This window comes from Ruditapes philippinarum, unplaced genomic scaffold (genome assembly GCF_026571515.1).
Source record: "Ruditapes philippinarum isolate M1 unplaced genomic scaffold, ASM2657151v2 ctg9508_1_1_1_1, whole genome shotgun sequence".
Classification (NCBI taxonomy): domain Eukaryota; kingdom Metazoa; phylum Mollusca; class Bivalvia; order Venerida; family Veneridae; genus Ruditapes; species Ruditapes philippinarum.
In genome coordinates this window covers 3,859-31,514 of record NW_026867336.1, presented here as the reverse complement: position 1 = coordinate 31,514, position 27,656 = coordinate 3,859, and the positions used below count along the sequence as shown (strand labels likewise).

The following is a 27,656-nucleotide window of genomic DNA, read 5'->3' as shown; positions in this document are numbered from 1 at the left end:
TATGGAGGCAAAAAGTATAATACTGAGGCAAAAAAAGTATATACTGCGGCAAAGAAATATATACCAAAGTGAAAAAGTATATGCAGAGGTGAAAAAAATATGTACTGAATAAATATAAATAATAGGTAGGAAAAAAGATATGACTGAATAGATTTTAGTTTTCAATTTTAGGATATTAGGTTAATATCCTGGTCACATCCATGTTTACATTAATTGTCACATAAATTGTCACATCATACTTACTTTTCCCTGTCACACTCTTCAGCCTCTTTTTGAACATCGGTCTTGTTGTTCCATCATTGTATTCTGTGAACTCAACCGAAATCTTTTGTCGAAAATTCTGAATAAAAAAAAAAATCACAAAGACATAATATAGTTAAAGATATACATGATTGTACTATGTTCATATTTGAGTAAAATGTTTTTATCACAGAAATTTATTAACATCTATGAAATTCTTACTGAATATGTCTTACTTGAATAAAAGAATATACAAAACTATATATTGGAAGCTGCATTCCCCACAACTGGTCTAGTAAAGTTGGTCCCTTTTGTCACCTTCGTGCAGTAACAGGTTAAATCCTTCTAAATTCAATAGGAGTTAATCAGTTATTGCACTAAGGTTTTTTTGAACAAGCAAAATTCATGAAGGCCCTGGCCATGGATATAGGACTGACCTTAAACAACCAATATTTTTTCTTTGACCACCAAAATTCTTTGAAGGCCCTGGCCATGGATATAGGACTGACCTTAAATAACCATATAAATTCTTTGAACACAAAAATTTCATGAAGGCCCTGGTCATGGAATATAGGACTGGACCTTAACAACCAATATTTTTTCTTTGACCACCAAAATTCTTGAAGGCCCTGGCCATGGGTATAGGGACTGACCTTAAATAACCAATATAATTCTTTGAACACCAAAATTCATGAAGGCCCTGGTCATAGATATAGGACTGACCTTTTAATAACCAATATTTTCTTTGACCACCAAAAAAATTCTTGAAGGCCCTGGCCATGGGTTTATAGGGGACTGACCTTAAATAACCAATATTTTCTTTGACCACCAAAATTCATGAAGGCCCTGGCCATGGATATAGGACTGACCTTAAATAACCAATATTTTTCTTTGACCACCAAAATTCTTGAAGGCCCTGGCCATGGATATAGGACTGACCTTAAATAACCAATATTTTTCTTTGAACACAAAAATTCATGAAGGCCCTGGTCATGGATATAGGACTGACCTTAAACAACCAATATTTTTCTTTGACCACCAAAATTCTTGAGGGCCTGGTCATGGATATAAGACTGACCTTAAATAACCAATATTTTTCTTTGACCACCAAAATTCTTGAGGGCCCTGGTCATGGATATAGGACTGACCTTAAAATAACCAATATTTTTTCTTTGACCACCAAATTCTTGAAGGCCCCTGGCCATGGATATAGGGACTGACCTTAAATAACCAATATTTTTCTTTGACCACCAAAATTCTTGAAGGCCCTGGGTCATGGATATAGGACTGACCTTAAATAACCAATATTTTTCTTTGACCACCAAAATTCTTGAGGGCCCTGGTCATGGATATAGGACTGACCTTAAATAACCAATATTTTTCTTTGACCACCAAATTCTTGAAGGCCCCTGGCCATGGATATAGGACTGACCTTAAATAACCAATATTTTTCTTTTGACCACCAAAATTCATGAAGGCCCTGGCCATGGATATAGGGACTGACCTTAAATAACCAATATTTTTCTTTGACCACCAAAATCATGAAGGCCCCTGGCCATGGATATAGGACTGACCTTAAATAACCAAATTTTTTTTCTTTGACCCACCAAATTCTTGAGGCCCTGGTCATGGATATAAGACTGACCTTAAATAACCAATATTTTTCTTTTGGACCACCAAAATTCTTGAAGGCCCTGGCCATGGATATAGGACTGACCTTAAATAACCAATATTTTTCTTTGACCACCAAAATTCTTGAGGGCCTTGGCCATGGAGATAAGACTGTCCATATACCTAATTTATTTTTTTGAATCATACCTTTCTTTTGTGTTGGGTTATCACCGTAGCCCAGTCTCTTTTGAAGTTCTTCTGTAGATTCTGTGTCGACTTCTTTACGTTTCATCTTTGGCGTACTAGTCATCTTCGGACTGGGCGACTTCATTTTACGTCTCTCCGGCATCTTTGCCTCTTCTGAAAAGAAAAAATATTTTAAAGTAAGATTTTAGCATTTAATAATATTAAATGATTATCCGTACCTTAAGTCATGTGATCATAATACATTCTGTTTTTATATAATCAACACCATTAACAAAATGTTTGGCGACTTCCCGAAATGTGTTCATTTCTTAAAGCAGCCTTCAGCATATATTTTTTGTTGGGAAGACATTCCGTGTTGTTTCAAACTAAGTATTTCAGTAATTTTATCTTGGAAAAGTAGAACCTCGTTGAGTTGAAGATGAAAGGACTTAGTTAAAAACTTCAACACATCGGGATTTCGACTCATGAAACAGTCTCAATTTCATAACAAAATTTCGTTCCGTTGACATTTAAAAGCAAGTTACAAAAGACATAACAACAGGGAACATGAAATGTTTGGTAACCTCCTGTAATGTGTTCATTTCTTAACAAGAACTTCTAAGATTTACTCATATGTTAATAATTAAATTACCTGTTACTTTTTATTAGAAACAAGTCAGAACAGTTCAGTTTTTCTCAGAAAACTAATCAGTTTGAATTTTTTTGTATGTGTTCAAAATACATGTATATTTTTTTGGTTAAATTCAAGTGTACCAAAACAATGAAATCAAATGTGTTTGCCAAATAATATTTAACATAATCAAAACAAAAATCTTTTTCTCCTGATAGATAAAATATTTGTAATGATAAAACAATCTTCGCATCAGAAACCATATCATTCTATCTTCTGATCATATGAAATCAGATGTGTGGTTTTGAATGACTAAGTCTACATAATGTTCAGAAAATTCGGAAATGGTGCCAAAAATCAATCTCAGGAAGGTATTTTATGAATACCACTTCTTCAATATAATGTATACCACAATTATTCTCATAAGATGTTTGTTCAGACTTTCTTCTGTAAGGTGTGTTTTGTCTAATTTTTATAATTTCCGATGAAAGTAACAATAATAATAATCATAACAATAAAAATAATCATAATATGTTTGTTTGTTGGATCAACACTGTTATGGTTGGGTTTTTTTTATGTTGCCCCAAACACAGTGAAGGATATATCGTTTCTTTCCAGCTTTACTGGGGGATGAAGTCAGTAACCTATTCAACTGAAATATGGAACAACAGTTGTTCAAATCAGGGACCCGCTCCTGTCTTAAAAGAAGAGGCATCTCTGAAGAACAACCTATGTTTTGTAAACTAGCTTGATAGCTTACTCATATGAAAGAATAAAAATTCCCTGCTGGGATTCGAACCAACAGAGGTGAAAGGTTAGAAATTTGAAGTGTGCTACCGTAACCACTCGGCCACAGAGACCCCAATTTTAATAGTAACAACAATTATAATAACAATAATAATCAATCAATTTGAGTTTTCATCAATTTATTCAAACTTTGATTTAAATGTAAGCTTGCGGATCAATTCCATGTTACAATGCTGGGTTTGTAACTATGGTGATGGACATGTTCTGACCTGAATTTGGAACTGTACAATGTAGATATAACAAGCCTTAAAACTCATAACAAGCTTATCATCTTAAATGGACCTGTCTGGACAAAAACAGACAGGAAACATTTCAATATATGTATCATACACGTCTATATTTCTAGGTTACTTTCTGAGATACTTTCTATGTATTATTTCAACCTGCGAAATTGATTAATTCAGATTTTTAACGGGACAGAAATTATCTCAGGGACACCTCCGCGACATTCTGGGATGTTATAGCATGTATGTAAATATACTGACTGAATCAGACATCCGGGACATTATGGCATATATGTAAATATACTGACTGAATCAGACATCTGGGACATTATGGCATATATGTAAATATACTGACTGAATATGGAACCTGACATCCGGGACATTATAACATATATGTAAGTATACTGATCGAATAAGGAACCAGACATTTGGGACATTATGGCATATATATAAATATACTGACTAAATATGGAACCTGACATCTGGGACATTATAACATATATGTAAATATACTGATTGAATAAGGAACCAGACATCCGGGATATTATGGCATATATGTAAATATACTGACTGAATATGGAACCAGACATCTGGGACATTATGGCATATATGTGAATATACTGACTGAATATGGAACCAGACATCCGGGACATTATAACATATATGTGAATATACTGACTGAATATGGAACCAGACATCCGGGACATTATGGCATGTATGTGAATATACTGACTGAATATGAAACTGGACATCCGGGACATTATAGCATATATGTAAATATACTGACTGAATAAGGAACCAGACATCTGGGACATTATGGCATATATGTAAATATACTGACTGAATATGGAACCAGACATCCGGGACATTATGGCATATATGTAAATATACTGACTGAATATGGAACCAGACATCCGGACATTATAGCATATATGTAAATATACTGACTGAATATGGAACCAGACATCCGTGACATTATGGCATGTATGTAAATATACTGACTGAATAAGGAACCGGACATCCGGGACATTATGGCATATATGTAAATATTCTGACTGAATAAGGAACCAGACATCTGGGACATTATGTCATGACTATGTAAATATACTGACTGAATACAGAATCGGACGTCCGGGACATAATTATGGCATGTTAAAATGTAAGTATACTTGACTGAATACTAAACAGTGCAGACTATGATCTTTGTAAATATTGATGGTATGGGTAGAATCGGTTTGGGTCAGCAGGGTAATTGTTAAAATTTGAAAAGCCATTACGGTAAGAGTCTGGTTTAATGCTGACTTAATACTGGTGGCAAAAATAATCATGTATGTGTTCTTGAATTTGTTACCCAAGTTAGAGAGCCTTAAATTTCTTCAAGTAACTGACAACTTCTCCACATAGTGACTCACATTAATTGCTCAAATCATCAGTGGAGAATTAATGTTATACAATAGTAAGACATATTGCCAGACTGCCATAAAAATTTGAAATCTTAAAGCCGCACACCTCAAGTTTTCTTTTTTGAAAACTTAAAAATAATAATTGTTCTGTAATGATTAAGTAACTGTTGCCAAATAAAAATCACCTTTCACTTTGATTTCTTAAAGATTTATTCAACTCATCATCTGGGGGCTTGCTGCTTAAAAGTGTAAGTATTAACATATGTTTTTGCAATCTTTCATGAAATTATAATATTATCATGAAATCATTCCTTATTGTTATATCTTTCATTTTCTCATTATAAATAAATGTTTTTTGGATTGCCTTGACAGAGTGAATATGAAATATTTCTTGGATAAAAATGATAAGTTCATTTCTAAACACCAAATGTATATATTTGCATTTCAAAAGAAATAATCCGCGGAAAATCATTCTTTTTGAACCCATTTGGCTTGCGGCTTAGCAATACTTCGGTTACTACTATTTTCCTTTTACATGTATGTAAAAAACATGCAACATGTATGTAAACCTTCACATATGATGCCCCTTACAGCAAGCCTGTAGTTCATTCATCAACGTAAATGTAAACTTTATGTAGTGAATTAATATTATGTATTTGTTTGTTTATTTGTTAGTTTATGGTGCCTAACACATTTTTTTGGGTCACATCTTGACTATCAGTCCACCTTTCACTGGATAACTAACCAGTTATTATCCATTTCTCCACAAGTGACCAACTACAAATCGCACATGATTTCTTTCAATCAGCAGTGACAGACAAATAAATGTTGTTTTTTTTATCAGTATAAATTCAACCCGTTAAAAATTGGCCAAAACAATGTGACAAACCATAGAGCTGTAAAGTGAGATCTTAGAACACTATCTATAACAGTTTAAACATATCTTCTTTTTTTTCTGATGTGGACACAAACAAATTCTTCAATAACAAGTTCAAGGTATATCATTTTTATTATTATTTGATTTGTTACAAAGATAAAGATAAAGAGAAGTACATATTATTGGAACAGAAAAGGCTCCCTGTTTTATTTAACACAATAAATACAGCACTATTTTTCCCTGTAGCCAAAGATTTTCTGATAAAATTTAGCAGTTCAATACTGATAAGATTTCAAGATCGGCAACTGGCAGAAAGCAGTAGTTTCCTCCAAGAACATTCCGATTTATGTCTACCTCCGATTTATTTATGTCTATACCATACCATACCATCTGATTTATGTCTAATATTGCTCTTTATTCCTTTACCATACCACCAGCTGATGTATGTCTTACACATATTGCAGGCATTCCTATCTGCTTTAACAGATACCTACGAATGTTTTGATCATATGTTTATTGCGTATTTAGATAAATTTCACCTTCAGAAAGTCAGAAGTAATGTTATTACATTTTGTTCTTGGTTTTTGTGTGTGTGCGTTTTTTTTGTTTTTTTTTAAATATTTACAATCTTCATTGAAATGGGAAATTCATTCATAACCCTTTCCTTGGTTTGAGAAGCTCAGACCTTCCATTTTTTTTCAAAAAATTTCAATAGATAGGAACCTACTGCAAAATCATTATTTGTGGGGCACTAATTTTCGTGGTTTTTATGGACGGGACATAATCAACAAATTTAAGAACATATCCAAACACACACAAGTTTTGTTGTTTTTTTTCATTTTTCATTTGCTGTATTATTATTAATATTACATAATTTGTATTCTACTTTTTTTAAATTACAGACTATCCACAAATTTAAGATGCCATGAAAAATTGACAATACCACGAAATTTTATGTTTATGTTCACGAAATGTTAAGTCAATTCACAGTATGTAAGAAGTAAGAATCAGGAATGTTTGGACGAGATTATTTTCTTTGCAATTTACAATATACTTATCATTCTGTTTGATTAAGGTAAACTGATTACTGTGAATTCACTTAATTTCGTGGACATGAAATTTCATGTTTTTGTTACAAAGAACATATTTTGGTGGGTACTTAAATTCATGAACTGTTTATTATTCCAAAAGGTAAAAGGTAAACAATGTGATGCAAAATAATTTACAGTAGATGAAATGAAATTTGTTGGATTTTAAATTCATGGATTGACCTATCCAGGAAAACCACAAAAATTAGTGCCCCACGAATAATAATGATTTTGCAGTAACACATTTTACAAAGTATCTATATCTGATTGATGAAGATATGTGTTATATGCCATTAACATACCAGCAACAAGTAGAACAATAGTTACGCCACACCCTGTATACATCTTCTACATTATATCACAACACATACTGCTCATAGACTAGCTTCAGAACTAAAACTTTTTGGGTTTTTCCAGGATATAATCTTGGGGTACATACAAACTTTTGCAGTTACGACTTAAAAAATAAGCGCAAACCGTTGACTAATCTATTGCGACCGGTAATGCACCGTGAAGCTTAACGGTAATAGTTTGTTTGTACCGAAGGATTAACTTAGTTTAACAGACATTTACATTAACAATTATTTCCCTATTTTGTGATGGCACCAGTTTACTTCTGAACTTTTCGTTCAGGTGGACAATGTTCTATATATATAGATACTCAGAAAGTAGTCTGATTTGGGTTTTTCCCATCTAATCCTCCGATACAAAATTTAATAAACTTTTACAGTAACATGCTGGTAAATCTAGAGATAATAAGCGTAACATAACCATCACTCCATTGTCAAACACAATGTCAATGCACTGTTAAAAGTTCATTAATTTTGTACCCTGGGATTAGATTGGAAACATTTGAGCCACATCATGACAAAACCAACGTAATGCGTTTGCGACCACATGGATCCAGACCAGCCTGCGCATCCGCGCAGTCTGATCAGGATCCATGCTGTTCGCTTACAAACCCTATTACAGGTAGAGAAACTGATAGCGAACAGCATGGATCCTGATCAGACTGCACGGATACGCAGGCTGGTCTGGATCCATGCTTGTCGCAAACCCACTATGTTGGTTTTGTCATGACGCGGCTCATTTGTTGACATCCAGATAACATCTATTATTTGCCGAGTAACATCCCTATATCCCTAAAATTATAATGGACAATTCCAAAAATTGAAAGCGGGAAAAAACACAACTAAGAAATTCTTAAGTTTTACCATATTATAGTACATTACATAGCAAGTATATAATTATGGTATGCTAACCAATATATGTATGTTAGTTACCATTCAGATTTATATTCTGGTATTGTATATATACCACAGTTAGTTCAATGACACCAAAGTCATGTTATTACATTAGTCCTAATGTTGTTGTTAGTTCCTGTCAAGTCTATGTCTATGGATAGATACTAACAAAAGACTCAAAACTAGGTAATTTCCAGTAAGCTTCATATTCTTAAATGAATTACATAGTTGGAAAAAAAAAGTGTATTAAAGGAAAAGGCCCATACTTGAAACCATAAAAACCTTGTCAGAAACAAGTATCTTAAAGTCCCTGTTACTCAAAAAAGTTCTTTGGGATAATTCGCATTATTGATTACAAACAAAATACATGTACATGAAAATTCATTCATCAATTATATGAATTAATTAATTGGCTAAAAGCTTTCATTTCTTTCCAATGAATTCAGTTGCTGCATAATTTGGCAGTTAACATGATTCATAAACAACAACAACAACATTAGCAACAATACCAGAAAATGCAACATAGCAACATAAAAAAAAAACCACCACATTACCTTTATAAAATCCTGCGACCAGTCACTGACGTCTGCATCTAATGAATTAAATATGCAACTTACGAATAAAACACCACCCTAATAAAAACAAAACCTAGGTAAGAATTTACACATCTATTACCTTTGTTTTGATGTAAATCTTGTTCAGAACGTTGACTGTTATCTTCGATGGCTGCGATCTCACATACCTGCGTGCTTACGTCATCAGTGGCACTCTGTAAAACAATAATATTACAAAAATAAACACATACCCGAAATAAATGTCAGCCATCATGAGTTGGTAGGGGGGACAGAAATTAGTTTACTTCAAATGCAAACAAGTTCCTGCTGTCTATAAGAGTTTGTCAAGGAACAAGTACAATTTGGCTGCTAATAATACAGACAAGAAATAGGAATTTATTTACTGGGTTCAAATACATTCATATAAGATAAGACATGTATATTGTTACTAAGACTGTAGTTCTCCTTGAATTTAAATTATTACCACCTGCGGTATATCTGAAGTTATTTTGAAAATATTTCTCTACAGTAGAGCTACACTACAGGTTTAAGGCTTTACTTTTTTTAATCTTTGGCAATTCAAACAAATAAATAAATGGCCTTGGTCAATATGCCATCTGCTGGCGAATATCACATCATATTCAATGGCTCATAAGTCACATTATTGTAAAATATTGTGCCACTTAAAAAATATGATGTCACATAAAAAGATAATCATGATGTCATATGACATCACAATTCTATTCATGACTAGAGCACATCGGTCTGCTTGATCAGTATACGAACAGTGAATGACATTATCTACTGTACACTTATAAGGATGGCGATAATCTTGATATTTTTAACTCAAAATAACCACATGAATATATAATTTCAACATTTTTTTTAAACGTTAACAGTGAAGAAAACTTGCAACTTATATGGACCACTCACCAGTCTGTTTCCTGTAACTTAAACCAGTACTGGTGTCATATGAGGAAATATATTTTTGACACCAGTAAGGCTTAAACCCATGATCCCTGGGTTGAGTGGCAGACACCTGAAGACCACTATGCCTCTGCTCCCATTTAGTTTAGTTTATACAAATTTATTATAGTTTGATTGTGTTGGAACCTATAAGCTTATTGAAACTCTCTTGAATCTGTTCCTGGAACCAACCAGTACAAAGCAATGTCTGTAACATTTCTTGCTCTTAATAAACAACTGCTTGCACCTGATGGGTTTTGAACCCACGCGACCAGCAATCCTTAGATTACTAATCCAACACGCTTACCATTTGCTTTTTTTGTACAGTAATTATTATTTTTAAGGAAAGGTTTTATGATTTATCAAAGAAATTTAAATTGACATTAAATTTAAAAGATCAAAATAATTTCTTAGAAAGACTGTGCATAACAAAAAAACAATGTTATATTTATCCCGTCAGAGAGGCAGATTTAATTCTGCTAAAATATAAACTTGCTGAATTTAGAATGAAAAATTTTCTCTGGAGTTTTGAACATTGAACAGACCAGTTCAAGTTTACAGGATTTTCAAATATCAAAGCACTTAAAAAAAAAAAATTGAGCTTCTAACAATGTATTGAACCTGGTCAGACATAATGGATGTCTAGGCTGGCCTGGCACTATACTGGTGGCAGAGACTAAAAATCCGTAGTCATTTTTGCCTCCAGCAAATTACATAGGTTTGAAAGAATTTAATCAAAACAAAAAAAAATCACTGAAGATAACTTTTATATAACTTTTATTATTTTAATATTCATAGCTATATTAAACTTCTTTGTCCTGATCTTAAAAAAGTAAATATGACCTTGAACAAAGTTTTAATCAGACTTAACAATGAAGCAATAATTATTATAAACAAATTATTGAAAATCATTTAATGATAAAAGATTTCAATTTTTGTTAATGATAAAAGATTTCAAACTTACTCTTAGGACAATCTGGTTAAGAATAACAGATAATAACCAAAACAAAACAAAAAATAACAACATACCTCAGACAATGGCGTAGAAAAGAATATCCAGGAAAAACGAATATATATTTTAAAAATATCAAACTATATACAATTCTTTTTATAATTTGATATTTTTCACATTAAAAAATTCAACAAATTATAGAATTACACACAGGGAGGCAAAATGTTAAAGCAAAAAGAGCACAACACACCACTATAAAATGTTAAAATGTTTTAAAAGTTATCTTGGAATTTTGCCTTCGTATTACCTAGCCTGAAACATATTTTGCCTCCATGATAAAAATCTCAATAGGGTTTCCGTGGCAACAGTATAGGTACATTACCTGTAGAGTGTGAAGCTTTTACTGATAAGCCCTGCCAGAAATAACTACTGTCTTGAGATATAATACTGTGGGTGTATTTCAGATGAGCAGAAATACCTTTGGCAATATTCTCCAAAACATTTTAAAGAGGCTGTGTTATGTACAAATGTATATTTTTATTCTTTTCCTCTTACTTTACTATAAAAAAAATGCTTTAGGATGGTCATACAGTTTTTTTTTTAACATTTTCTAAAACATTTTAAAGAGACCATCTTAAGTAAATCATTTTCTTTTTTTACTTTCTCTTTTTTATTTTCCCATTAAAAAAAACAGTCAAACAGTAATTAACCTATATTACAGCATTAATTTTTTTTTTTTTTTTTTTTGCAACATTTTCCAAATTATTTATTTTAAAGAGGCTGTCTTTGTATATCATTTTTTTTATTCTTTATCTATATTTTCCAACAAAAGCAGTTTAACATTAATTACCAATATGTTGATAATCACATTTTCTGAAATATTTTAAAGAGGCTTTCTTATGCATGTCATTTTTCCCACTTTTTTTATAAAATCAATAATAATTATATTAATCAACAATTTGATGGCAATCCAATTTTATTCAATATGCTTTCTTATGAATATCTTTCTTTCCTTTTGTTATATGCAATGAAATAAATTTACCATTTACCTGTAAATATAACAAAATGGCTTTAAAAATTTCAGACTAAATGTATATAAAATTCAAGTATTCAATACAATAATAATGTAAATCTTTATTATCATTATTCACAGGAATATAATTGTGAAATAAAGTGAATACAACTGTACTTTAAACCATAGAAACTAATAAGAATTTCACAATATGATATAACCTATGAGAATTTCACTTGGCATTTATTCAAGAAATTCAAAAACATGTTTCAAACAGCATCAAGGGAGGTGACTGTGCAATAATAAAAAGAGGGATAAAAATCAAAGGGAAGTAACTGTATTGTTCTTAACTTAATTCTATATTTCACTGCACTAAATCAGATACAAACTACATAAATACTTCTGGATATTTCTGTCAACACACAAACCCCTTCTGTCCCCCATCCTTCAGTAAATGTTAGGTAACACTTAGTTTAGTTTAGTTTTAATAAATAAATTAATTAATAACAATGCCACAGAACCAGAAAACAAGGTTTTCAACAAGAGTCGTCTCAAACACTGAGGCCATTTTCTCCTCTCTGCTTTTTCAAAAGATATCAAATTGGGTCAAGGTCATTTTAAGGTGAAGGTCATTTTTAATTTCTTAATAATGATGTCTGACAGTGCTATCTAATTGCCTACAAGACCACTTACAATTGCTACATACTTGCCTACAAGACCACTTGCAATTAAAAGCTATGTACTTGCCTACAAGACCACTTACAATTGCTATGTACTTGCCTACAAGACCACTTACAATTGCTACATACTTGCCTACAAGACCACTTACAATTGCTACATACTTGCCTACAAGACCACTTACAACTGCTACTTACTTGCCTACAAGACACGTACTTGCCTACAAGACAACTTACAATTATACGTACTTGCCTACAAGACCACTAACAATGCTACATACTTGCCTACAAGACCACTAACAATGCTACATACTTGCCTACAAGACCACTTACAATGCTATGTACTTGCCTACAAGACCACTGACAGTGCTACATACTTGCCTACAAGACCACTTACAATTGCTACATACTTGCCAACAAGACCACTTACAATTGCTACATACTTGCCAACAAGACCACTTACAATTGCTACATACTTGCCAACAAGACCATTTAAATTGCTACATACTTGCCTACAAGACCACTTACAATTGCTACATACTTGCCTACAAGACACGTACTTGCCTACAAGACAACTTACAATGCTATGTATTTGCCTACAAGACCACTGACAGTGCTACATACTTGCCTACAAGACCACTTACAATGACATGTACTTGCCTACAAGACCACTTACAATGCTATGTATTTGCCTACAAGACCACTGACAGTGCTACATACTTGCCTACAAGACCACTTACAATTGCTACATACTTGCCTACAAGACCACTTTCAATTGCTACATACTTGCCTACAGGACCACTTACAATTGCTACATACTCGCCAACAAGACCACTTACAATTGCTACATACTTGCCTACAAGACCACTTACAATTGCTACATACTCGCCTACAAGACAACTTTCAATTGCTACATACTTGCCTACAAGACCACTTACAATGCTATGTATTTGCCTACAAGACCACTGACAGTGATAAACATTTGATTACAAGACAACTTAAAGTGTTACATAATTGCCTACAACACCACTGGTAGTGCTACATAATTAACTACAAGACCACTAACAGTGCTACATAAGTGTCAACAAGACCACTTACAGTGCTACATAATTGTCTACAAGACTATTAACAGTGCTATATAATTGCCTACAAGACCATTAACAGTGCTACATAATTGCCTACAAGACCACTTACAGTGCTACATAATTGCCTACATGACCACTAACAATGCTACAAAATTGCGTACAAGAGTAACAAGACCGCTTACAGTGCTACATAATTGCATACAAGACCACTTACAGTTATACATAATTGCCTACAACACTGGTTACATTGCCTGTCTTTGGTATAAAATATCTGATTATTGCGAGATTTAATATTTATTGATTCTTTTTTTAATATAATAATTTTGGACAAAAACATTTTATTTAATGTTTACTCATTTTTCTTCCATTAAAGTGTCAATTTTATATGTAAAGTAAAAAAAGTCAGCAGTCTTCTTCTGAAGAAGATTTGTTAGAAATATTACAGGTAAATACTTGGTAATTATATTAATAAAGCTCAAGCAGTGAAAGCGCAAATGAAAAGCCTTAGGGTCTGGTTAAGGTGTTTGCATTTCTACCCAAGGACTGTTGGTTCAAGCCATAAAAGAAAACACAACCATGTTTCCCTATATGACAACACCAGTACTGGTACAGGTTAGTAATAGGACAGAATTCCTACAAACTGGTTCAATGAGCTACATGCCATCATAAGATTCAAGTCAAAAAAATATTTTTTTAACTTCATAACCAAAATGTTTCCAGTAATTTGCAATGGGAAACAAACTGTTCAATAAACCTCAAGCTTTCATCAAAATATCTTGTTTCATCAAATCCTGTTCAAACCATCTTATTTGTAACAAACTAAGAAATGTCTTCACCAGATGCATAAATATTAGTTTTATCACTGGTATCCTTTTCTTATTCTTTTTTCCAATTAAGGGGAGACAACTTTAACAAAATTATGACAATCACCAGAGAGGCATTAACTTCTCATAATTTATATAATCAAGGCAAGGTAAAACTTTTTAGTATCAATATATGATTTTTAATAATAAAGATTTGAAACATCCATATGAGTTGACAAATTGTATTGATTTGATATTTATTTAAAGGAAATAATATTGTATTTTGACGGCTTTTCTACCCTCCGCTTTTTGAGGCTTCAAGTAGGGAAAAAAATGCCCTACTTAGGCCCCAAATTTGAGAAATGTTGTTTAAAAAAGTGATCACATTTTTTGCACCACCCCCTATCAAAAATAGTACATCAAGGGGGTGCCAGAGGGGGGATGTGCCCCTCTTTTGGGACACTAGCCCCCCCCTCCCCTCCTCATCGGCAAGAAAATTTAAGGTAAGGTGTAACCAACGCTGAAAAGCCTTTGACTCAGTGAGTATCTCAATCCATTGAAAAGTTGCAGCACTCTGAAATCAGTTCTGATGGAAAAACAACGCAAAATAGTGATTTTTGGCAATTTTGAGATGTTCCCCCTTGCTATTGTAACAGGAAATTTAACATTGAGCTGTTACAAAGGCTATGGTCCACTGTCAACATTTGAGCCAAGTTTGATCAGTTTTGAAGCAATTTTTTTATAGTTTAATAGCAGTTTGAACTTGTAACAGGAGGCTTTTCAATGAAAACAGCCTTTTTTCGCAATATGCTCATGCGGTAAACGGTTAAATGAACTTACCAGAGCTTCCTGTGGGATATAGCACACCTGTACAATAGATACAAAACATTTTAATCAGATTTTAATCACACGCATCTAACAAATTTATAGTTCTGTTATTTACATTATAGGTTCACTTACTAGTTTAATATTTCTCCAAGTAAGTGTATCAACACCTAGATCTATTTGTTTGCTATCATTTTTTTAATTACTTAAAGAAAATGGTACTTTATCTAAACTCTTTTCAGCAAGTCATTATGAACTTGGCATCTAATTTACCAAAATGTTAGTCGGTACAAATATGCAAACATAACTTGAAGTAAAGTTTCAAAATGTGACACATAAAAATTTGCTAAGCAAAGAAATCTGTTTAAAATCACTTAAAATATTTCCTTACTAAACAAAACTGCTGCAAATCATTCAAAGCGATAAATCACTATTGAACTGTCTTTGACAAAACAAAAACCTTCTCCAATTAAATCAAATATTCTAAATATTTATGATTTTTCTAAGTGTCATAAATAAGTACCATGGAAAATGTATACTTAACCATTAAAAAAGAAGAGCAAATAAGTTAGGTTATGTTACCAACCTTTATTACATTTGATAAATAATAAGAGATTTGTCCCATTTTTTTATTTTTAGTTTTGATAAATCTCTTCAACCATCATTGTCAACAGTCATCCTACCTTATCTTTTCCCGGCATGTTCCTCGCAAGAACCGTCCCTTCCAGTTGACAGGCAAGGACCTCTACAATATCACCAGCATTTAGTGTAACGAAATTCAATTTGTCTGTATAACACTCTGCCAATGGCAATTTTCTTAAGTTTGCTGTCTGTAAAATAAAGAAAATCCTATGAATGTCCAAAACTTGATAAATTTTTACATCCTGACAGCATATAACCTGGACATGTATGATTAGCCTAAAAAACAATGCAAAATTGTTTTCATGACAACAAACTTTTTAAGTTTTTTCTTATTTTTCTAATATCAACTTGATTGATTTTCTTTAGACCAGGCGGTCAAGGATAACCCACAAAAGTGCAACCACTTATTTCCAGTAGGGTCCTTACCTCAGCAGACTCCAGAGACAGCTATGAGATACAACAGAATCCGAGAACCAGTCCCTAGCTCTTATTGCATAAACCCCTTTGTTTCAAGTACTAATTTTGAAAGTTCCCTAAAACTGATGTAAGTTTTGTTTTGTCTGGAGTAAAAAATGGACAAGTTCATTATTTTTTGCTAAAAATTATAAATAAGTTTTATCTGGGATTCAAGATGGACAAGTTCATTAAAGATTTCAAGTGTGACGAGAGTGAGAAAAGTTTAATATTTGGTATTTACACATGTGATGAGAAGTAAATCAAGTTCACTTTTTCATGTAATCTCATTTTTGAGGGCCAAAATAGATAAGTTCTGTTTCTGGTCACTTCAAACATTTGCCCCACCCTGAAGAGGGTAGGTAAAGGTGACCTAAAACAGAACTTTTTTGGCCTAACTGCATCTAAAAAAATATGAATTGCATAGCTTAATATCTGCAATTAGAAACAGTCCTTCTGATATAAATACAAAATATTGCTTACAAAGGGAGAGAATATATGAGAATTTTGTTTCAAGTAGACAAATTATTTCCCTTCAATTAAATCAAACATTCATCACACTTCATTTTGTTCTGAAGTTTGAAGAAAATAGGTCCATATTATCCTATTAAATACACTTCAAAACATTAAAAATACAGAACTTAAAGTGACATTAAGCTCGCGGGTTTTTTGTTGTTTTTTTGCTGTCAATTAGACCTGAATAAGTATAATAAGATTGACTTTTATAATGGTTATTGACTTATAATGAAACAAAAATTGTTGAGGATGAAATCTTAAATCTACCTTAATTACAAAAAGACTTCTTCACTCTTTTTAAAATTTGAATACTGATATATTCTGATTAATATTTATTAAATCATCTGCGGGTCATGTGAATAATTGGTAATTTTTGCATGGTAAAAGATAAAACTGAACACAATAATGGTTATTTTTATTTTCACCTATTCTCTGACCATTTACACTTGTATGGGCATAATGTCACTTTAAGATTATTACCATTATTGTTAAAACGTCCACACAGAATAAAAGAAAAATTGTCAAAAATTTTGTTTCAATAAACTACTTACAACAGTTTCAGAGATATCTATCTCTATGCGAGGAGCCGAGTTTTTCACCTCAGAGGTTTCCATGTTGACAGGTGGCAGCACAGGTTCACAGTACACTTCATCCCCTAAAAAATAATATTTTATAAACAAATTAAAAAATTTCCAAACACAACAGATATTTGTTAAAAAAACAAAATAAACTAGAACTATCACTAAATGTGATTAATACCCCCACAAGACTGCTTCGGAAATGAGGATGTTACTAGTAACAGAATATCTTGTAAAAGAATTGAAATATAGAGTTATGGTTGTGGGCAATTAAAGATAGTTGTGGTTCTTGTATATTGCATTTCCTTTCAATGTGTTTGGCCATTGATGAAGTTTTATTGAATTACTCTGTAATAAGTCCAGAAAGACAAAGAAAAGGAACAAAGGGCAATAACTCTATAAATACTGAAGATGGAGTTATAGTTCTTGTGCACTGCACTTCCTCTTTTTGTGCTTGACCATTGTATGAAGTTGTTTTGAATTTCAACCAGTACGTTTTAAGTTATGCTCCAGACAAGGAAAAGTATCAAAGGGCAGTAACTCTGTATTTTGTCAAAATGGAGTTATGGCTCTTATGCAATGCACTTCCTTTTAATGTCCTTGACAACTGTATGAAGTTGTATTGAATTCCAAACAGTAGTTTTCAAGTTATGCTCTGGACAAGGAAAAGTAACAAAGGGCAATAACTCTGTAATTTGTCAAGATGGAGTTATGGTTCTTGTGCACTGCACTTCCTCTCAATGTGCTTGACCATTGTATGAAGTTATATTGAATTCCAACCATTAGTCTTCAAGTTATGCTCCGGACAAAAAAAGCAATGGAAAAGTAACAAAGGGCAGTAACTCTGTAATTAGTCAAGATGGAGTTATTATTCTTGTGCACTGCACTTCCTCTCAATGTGCTTGACCATTGTATGAAGTTATAATGAATTCCAACAATTAGTCTTCAAGTTATACTCCGGACAAAAGAAAGCAATGGAAAAGTAACAAAGGGCAATAACTCTTTAATTACTTTAGATAGAGTTATGGTTCTTATGCACTGCACTTTCCCTTACTGTGTTTGACAATTGTATGAAGTTGTTTTGAATTCCAACCAGTAGTTTTCAAGTTATGCCCCGGACAAGGAAAAGTAACAAAGGGCAATAACTCTGTAATTAGTCAAGATAGAGTTATGGTTCTTGTGCACTGCACTTCCTCTCAAAGTGCTTGACCATTGTATGTAGTTATATTGAATTCCAACCATTAGTCTTCAAGTTATGGTCCGGACAAAAGAAAGCAATGGAAAAGTAACAAAGGGCAATAACTCTTTAATTACTTTAGATAGAGTTATGGTTCTTGTGCACTGCACTTCCCCTTATGGTGTTTGACAATTGTATGAAGTTGTTTTGAATTCCAACCAGTAGTGTTCAAGTTATGCCCCGGACAAGGAAAAGTAACAAAGGGCAGTAACTCTGTAATTAGTCAAGATAGAGTTATGGTTCTTGTGCACTGCACTTCCTCTAAATGTGCTTGACCATTGTATGTAGTTATATTGAATTCCAACCATTAGTCTTCAAGTTATGGTCCGGACAAAAGAAAGCAATGGAAAAGTAACAAAGGGCAATAACTTTGTAATTACTTTAGATAGAGTTATGGTTCTTGTGCACTGCACTTCCCCTTATTGTGTTTGACAATTGTATGAAGTTGTTTTGAATTCCAACCAGTAGTTTTCAAGTTATGCCCCGGACAAGGAAAAGTAACAAAGGGCAATAGCTCTGTAATTAGTCAAGATAGAGTTATGGTTCTTGTGCACTGCACTTCCTCTTAATGTGCTTGACCATTGTATGTAGTTATATTGAATTCCAACCATTAGTCTTCAAGTTATGGTCCGGACAAGGAAAATGCAACGGACTTCTGGACCGACCGACCGACCGAACGACCAACCGACCACCGGGTGACTCCTATATACCCCCCCCAAACTTCGTTTTTGGGGGTATAAAAACAGGAAGAAATGGGTTTTAAATTTTATCAATATTCTAATTTATGAGTCAATATCAAATAAAATGTTAGTTTTAGTTTATACAAATTTATTTTAGTTAGATTGTGTTGGAAGCTACAAGTTTATTGAAACACTCTCATATCCGTTCCTGGAACCAACCAGTACTGAGCAATGAGTGTAAAGTTTCTTGCTCAAGGAAACAATGGCTTGCCGCTGACAGGGTTTGAACCCAAGCTGCCAGAAATCCTTAGATAACTAGTCTGACATGTAACCACTTGGCCACGCCGCCACAAATGTTGAATGATGATGATATATTGACATTGTGATATACTGACAGCCCTTTAAAGTGACATGCCCGTTTTCCAGCAGACAAGTTCAGCTGAAATAGTTATATATTTCAAAACATTGACTACCGTAATGGTGATTGACCAATAGCTGATAATAACAAATGTTAGGGAAAAAAGAACAAACTACAAAACATGTATCATTTAGGCTACCTCACGCTTTTTATCAATCGGACGTTACCAATAAATTCTGAAAGCTATTTATAGACATTTCCTTGCCTTGTAGGGGTTAACTATAATATTTTTGCATATTGAAATTTAAAATTGAAAACAATATATGGTTAAATGTAAAATTCTTTTGACACTTACCTTATTACACCTGCAATTTACACTTGGATACTTTATAGAATTAATACTGCATTATGTAAAATTAAAGCAAGAAAATATCACTGTTAAATGTTGGGGAAAAAAAGTTATATGTATATTTTACCATCTATTTTTACACGAACCACTCTCTGCACATATCCAAGATCATTCTCTATGCGGCAAACTATCTCTTGACAATCTAGCATAGAAGGGTCGTCAACCCCAAGGTGATAGTAGCCATCTTGGTTGAAAATTTCCCACAATGCATCTTGATTCAATTGTTGCCCGTGGTGATACCAAGTAACTTCAGGAGCAGGATATCCTATAAATAAATATCTATAGATTAGGAGGATTGGACAAATTTATATATATCACAGCAAAGATGTGCCCCCTGATTTTGGTCTGCACTGGTTGCTTATGGATATTTAGTTGATGCCAGCAAGCTAAAGGTTATCAAGGAAGTAATGCAAGTCATATTAATCAATCAAGCAAACCGACAACTGTTTCACTGGAGAATTGCCTGGAAAAAAAAACTATGGAAGGCTATGTCACGGTTCAAAACTGCTCACTATTTAGGGGAAAAGATGTGTAAGCGGCGGGATAGAGCCACAGTACAGTTTTACGAGGGTTTTTGTTCCCACCAACACAGTATAGGTCATATGGCCACTTTACAGGTTTGCTGTTGAAGGAAGATCTCAGGTGCCCTTTCATGCATTATTTGAGGCACAAACCAACATCTGAGTAGAACAACTGACATTCCATAAGACAGCTTCCTTACTTGAAAGAATCAAAAGTCCTAATCTGGATTCGAACCTACAGTGGCGAGGGACAAGTAGTTTGAAAAACAATCTTAACCACTCAGCCATATAGTGGGGCGGGAAATTGAGAAAATAGTGCAAATTGTGATACAAGCATGAAACTTTCAGGAAATCATCTTTAGACCATGTAGATTTCAAAAGAGAAGTGGGCCCAAAAATATCTCTGCTCATTCAAGATGGCCGCCATTTTCAAAATGGCCGCCATATAAATTTGACGTACATTCTAGCTCATTCATTCCAATTTTTTGTACAGACCTTTCACTAACACCAAAAGCATGCATAAACTTTCTCCCTTTCAAAAATTTAAATGTTACAAAATTTCTCGTTCATACTTCCTCCAAATCCAAGATGGCGTCCAATATGGCCGTCGATTTTGTGCAAAACTGTTATATCATTTTTATAGTATAATTTGTTGCACAAATTATGTTTATTATTATAAAAAAGTTGTTTAAACATGTCAGAGATAATCATATTAATGTTCTCAATAAGAGTAAACATTTTAAAAGTTTTTGTCTAAAAATATCTTTAAAAAAGATATTAAAAAAATCCAATTTTTTCATATTTTTCAAATTTGATTTACTAAATTAATGTACAAAGTTAAAAAAGTTTCTTTATATTTTAAACTGTATTTGACATTCCATTAATATCATGTGTTTATTGTAAAAAAATGTAAGAAAAGCATTAAATCTGTAGGTTTTATATTTTGTGAAAGTGGGTGGGGTAATTTTATATGATAATTGTAAAAGAAAAAACAACAGAATATATACATAGCTAAGTTCATTATATTACTTTTCCTTTTTACTTTTCTATGAATTCTTATGCAAATGTTCCAACTTAAAAAGTACTTTTAATTGGATGAAAGTATGTTTGTCTCCCTTTGGACCATTTAGTGGGTGAGCAAGAAATGCACATACAAACATGTGTATACATTCAGTTATAAAATTTGGTTGTATGATAATTCTTGTTTCAATATATTTGATATTATATATTAATTGTTAATTGTAAAGACATATAGAAGACAATTAATCAACTAAACGTGCTTAAAAAAGCAAACATGTACATGTATGTAAGGTATAAAGGTAGTCCATAAACGCATATTTTTGACACCTCCACACTTTATATTCATAATATAGACATGGCTTAAAAGCCAACAAAATGTATGTGATATGAAACAGATATATCAATGATATGGCCTTGCCTGCATGCAGCTTTTAGAAAAGTTAAGATACAAACTAAGTGTATTTCCTAAAGTAATCATATCTATTTTTTTCTTTTAATAAGAGGGTAATGATGACCCTGGATCACTCAACTAAGATCATTGTTGGAAAAAAGGTAACAAGATCATTTTGGGAGTGTCAATTATGTCATAACACGCATGATTTGTGTCATAATTGAATCCGGTTGCTTTTAAAGAAACATGCTCAATATCTGGTTTCAATTTTTATTCACACGGGAGGACTTTAATAACCATATTTATTATATACGAGTCCATATAAACTTAGTGACCTCTAGTGTTTGGTAAATTTGGACCATGTTGTCCATGATATATCATTATTATAACATAATTATGATGATACATGATTAATGTATATGCGTCGGATACTGTAGGTTAAGAGAAAACAGATTTATTACAGTAGTCTTTGTAAATTAAGTGATACCATTGCAAACCGTTTTAGACTGCAGTATCATCATACAAATTTATGCATGTTATATCAGTCTACATCCCAAATATCTTAGTTCAAGTCATTGCAGTTTAACACTAGATGTTTTTAATGTGTTTTCCTATACAAGTCTGTGAACCCAGGTGGCTCTATGAGCATGATTCATTAAATATGTTAATAAAGACACAAAGTGGTACTGCATGCTTAGTACCTGTGCTCTGTGCATTTTGATTTTTGAGAAGATTTTTTATTTTGCATGTACACTTAATGATCCAAAAGTGTTTTATGTAACTTTTAAAGAGGTCTTCTTTACTTGACAAGGTTATATTTTGACTATCTAAGCTCTAGGCATTACAGTTTGTTTGTTTGTTGATTTTTTTTAATAACAACAACAACAAAACAACTTCAATGCGATTCCCTACACAAGTCTTTAAAAACTGTGTACCTCGTGAGGGCCTTTAAATCATGCTCCTGCAGTCCAAAATGGCTTTCCCTGTCACTTAGTTTACATTGACTTATATATTAAAATTCTTCTCCGAAACTACAGTGCACAGAGAAGAAAAAATATCGTATATCATCACATTGTGATGCTATATAAAGATTATGAACTATTGGCATAGGGTCAAAATCACTTAGTTTACATGGACTCTTATTGGAATATAGTTATATGAGTCTTCTTGTGTTAAAAAGTTCTGAGAGCCTAGTTATTGGGCGTGTTTCTTTTCAAATAGTTTATAAATCATGACTGGTGAAAAAAAGACACTCCTTACATGATTTTAGCATTCTTCAGTATAAAAGAATTATAGCCCTTTTCCAGCAGTGGATCTAAGGTGAGTGATATAGGGTCAACAATTCTCTCTTGTTTAATGGGAAAAATAAAGAAGGAATACATTTAGTTTATATTCTAAATCATAATGTGGGTCAAGCGGTTTTATTGATACCTATTTTAGCACACATAGTCATTAGATAATATGATGTATCAGTCGTCTAAATTTTTGTTTCTTTTGATAATATCATGTCTACATAAGTTATTAGAAATGGACAGTACTAATTCAATTATACTTGGTTCCAATGATGTGCAAGTAAATATAACTTTGAATCATTCTGTTACAAGCTTTTAGCAAGACTAAATTGTTCAGGAAATAATTGTATTCATAAATAGACAACATTTCACTCAGATCCAGGCATGATTTTATCTAACATATGGTTCGTTGATGAATATTCAGTCTTCTTTCTGTACAATTATCAAATTGTATTAAGAATATCGAAACATCTTATATCACGCAAACACATTTAATAACTGAATGTATACATATGATTGTATCTGCATTTATTGATATTTTAGTACACCCTCTAGACCTGAAGGAAAACAAAAATGCCTTAATACAATAAAATACTTTTACAGTGAATATTTGCATAAGAATTCTTAAAAAACGTTATTTTGTACTACAATTGTCTGATAAATTTACCCAACCCACTATTAAAAAGTATAAAACCTTCACATTTTTGTTTGTTTTTGCAACAATTATACAATAAAACATAGTGTTGATTGAATATCAAATACACTTTAAGAAACTATGTAACTTTTGGAATTTTGTACATAGACCTAGAAAACAATGTTAGAGAAAAAAATGGCAGTTTTTCAAAAAAAAACACAAAAAAAACTAAAAACATGACTAACAATGTGGTTAACTTAAAATTTGATTTTTTTTCTAATATATTTAACAATTTTATATGGAAATACGCATACTGTGTGCAAAAAATTATACTACCAAAGGGATATATCAGTTTTCATTAAAATCGGCAGCCATATTGGACGCCATCTTGGATTCTGAAGAAATCAAACTCCTCACAGTGATTGCCTCCCTTGGCAGAATTGTAATCGGATTTAGCTCAATACAGGATTGGAGCAGTACCTCTAGACGCTTGCAGAAATCATGATCACAAAATAGACAAATATCGTTTTTTTCGCTGATTTTTACATTTTTCATGCATTATCATACATAAATCAGTGTGAAAAGATGAATTAGACCTACTAAAGTTCATTCCGTTGCGTAAAACAGCAAGATTTTGGCATTTTACGATTCAAGCGCCTTGCCCGGTATATACCGGAATACGGTATTTAGTGTGGTGCTCCAATCCTTTTTTTAGTCTCACTCATTGTAATCACTGCCTTCAAAGACGTCACATGATGATGAAAGTCACATGACGTAACGTCGAAATTCAAATGTAGATATCGACCGTTACATAGAAAATCTAACGTCATTTTTCTCTTTCTGTTTTATTTTTAACTTTTAGTGCCTACGATCGATATAGTTTATCAAAAAATTATCAAAAGTATACAAAATAACGAAAAATAAATTCAAAAGCTAAAAAATATAAAATATCAAAATATTGTCTCGGTAGAAAATATTCTCATATTTTTTAAAATTATTTCTAAATATTCATATTATTTATTTATTTATCTAGAAACATTGTTTAATCAATGAGAAAAAACTTAACTGATAGATAAAAGCAGTAAATAAAACAATTTTTGAAAAAATATAGTATATCAGAAATTCTGATATATTGGGACCTTGGTGGCAGAGATCTACGCCGAAGAATTAAGGGGAGATCACTGTGTGGAGATTGTGAAGAAATATGCAAGCGAAATTGCTTGAAGATTTAAATTTTTGAAAAGGGAAAACTATATGCATGCTTTGGTGTAAGTTTCAGGTCTGTACAAAAAATTGGAATGAATGAGCTAGAATGTACATCAAATTTATATGGCGGCCATCTTGAAAATGGCGGCCATCTTGAATGAGCAGAGATATTTTTGGGCCCACTTCACTTTTGAAATTTACATGGTCTAAAGATAATTTCCTGAAAGTTTCATGCTTGTATCACAATTTGCACTATTTTGACAGCAGAGACCTTATTTCCCGCCCCACTAATAGACACCCCAGATTATAATGATGAATATTTACCAGAAACGGCACATTTTATGGATAATCTTCTTCCATCCTGAACATCCACAACAGGCTCTACAATAAACTGTGGTTCACATGGAACACTTCTGTAAAATTTCAAAATGAAGCTATACAATACAACTTTAGCAAATCAACACTTGTTAGGAGGCAACAATTTTTACAGTTGCTAAGTGGTGTTGCTCTAGATAGGTACAATATGTTGGGTAATTTTACTTTGTCAAAAAATAAGATGTAAAGCAGGCTGGTCTGTAGAGGTTACACTGTACTTTTTCATGATAACTTCCCAAACCAGTGAAATTGTATTCTGATTATTATTATCATTTTTGACTACTTTTACAACTCAATTTCAAAAACTATTTACTTTAATCATCACCATCAACATCAAAATCACCAACATTGCCATCATAATCATTATCAACATCAACATCATTATCATTAATATCATCATCACTGTCCTCATAGTAATTATAATCATCATCATCATCCCAGGGTTGTCATCTCCATCATTGTTGTCATCAGCGTATCATCATCATTAACATTATAACAATAATTTTTAAAATAATCATCAACATCATCAAAATCATTATCAACATCATCTATATCATCATCATTTTCATCTTGATCATCATCACTATCCTCACCGTAATCATCATCATCAACATCATCATCATAATCTTCATCATAATCATCCTCAAGGTTGTCATTATCATCATCATTTTCATCATTATTGTCACCATGATATCATCATCATCAATGTCATTATTATTATTATTATAGTTAATCATCTTTACTATAATCATTATCATTATCAGTATTGTAACATTTTTAAATTGCTTCTACATTTCTTTGGTTGATTATATTATTATAATAACCTGTTAAATGTACCTTTCATTTTCGACAGATGATACATCAGGGACCATTTTCAATCTGATTTCACCATGATCTTTTTCTGAACCATCTATTCCAACAGTATAAGCTGCCTCATCATCCACAGATACTTGGTCAATCAGCAATGTAATAACTTCATCTGATTTTTCAATATGAACATTGCTGTTTGTCTTCAACTTCCGACCATTCTTATTTACCTCAGCTTTGGACAATTCAACTCCTGCATATAAGCAACTTCTATTAAAATGAATTGTAACAATCTTTTTCAATAAGTAATAATTTAAATGTTTTTCAGTTGATAAAAAAATATTTTTAAGACCAATTTTATAACAAGATTTAATGATCTCATACTATAATGATAGTCAAGAATATCAATGACCAACCATTACTCTAGTAGGACAAGAGTACATGTACAGCATAATGCTCAACTCTTAAAAATCTTAAGCGAAAAGGGGAATACCTCTTAAAGTATTGCTTTGGGAATTATGCCCCTTGTCTAACAACTGCACCTTGTCATGATAAGCAAGTATTCCAAGTTTCATGTTGATACCTTTAAAAAGGTTGGAATAATGGGATACATTCAAGTTTTTGCACAATGACAACAATGATGCAGTGATGAAACATAAGAGCTGGGTATCACTGCTGAAAATGTATCATAACATTACAGTGACTTTTTCACTGTATTTTACAGTCGAATACTAGCCCAAAATAGGTATATTTTCCCCTAAAATGCCTCATGCTCTTCCTTACCAGAACCATGACTTAACAGCATCTTACATGTATATAATCTAGAAGACAGAAATCTGTCCCTTTAAATAGCCACTGCTACGTACCATGCATGTTAAATTGAATTGATTTTAATTTTTTTTAAAAATTCATGGGTAAATTCCATTTCCAGTTGTTGGAATTTGATTTCAGGTTTTCCACTTTTTTTATTTATCGCGCTATATTTTCACCTTCAGAAAGCCACAGGCTGTTTTGAAAATTGGGAAAAAAAACACTGCATTATCACCATATCTTGGTTGTATCATGAATATCAAAATGAACTTGCCCATCTTTCAATCTGGAAAAAACAATTCATCAACAAATAAACTGACAGACAGAACCTCACCTTCAATTTTCCACTGGAATCTTGCAGCATTGCCTTCAGTCACCTTAAGAGCGGCATCATCTACTAATACTTCTATTGTAGGCTCTACATTTCCCTCACCAGTAACTGTTGGCTTCTCTTTGGGGCTACTTGAATATTTAAATAGGGCAATGTATATTAAATAAATTTGAGAAATGAGAAATTTCTCTAATGAATGAAAACAATAAAC

The 27,656-nt window shown here is 32.5% G+C and overlaps 1 protein-coding gene across 1 annotated transcript; it reads right to left on the bottom strand.

Moving 5' to 3' along the window:
- Positions 1-242: 242 nt before the first annotated feature.
- LOC132735768 (uncharacterized) lies at positions 243-27,656 on the bottom strand (the record flags this gene model as incomplete). The annotated part of the gene is made up of 10 exons (XM_060722759.1): positions 243-340; positions 2,059-2,211; positions 8,987-9,080; positions 15,201-15,227; positions 15,869-16,015; positions 17,348-17,451; positions 20,126-20,323; positions 25,447-25,535; positions 26,335-26,557; positions 27,449-27,656. Coding segments are annotated over 10 exons (1,269 nt in total), but the record flags the coding sequence as incomplete, so codon positions are not given.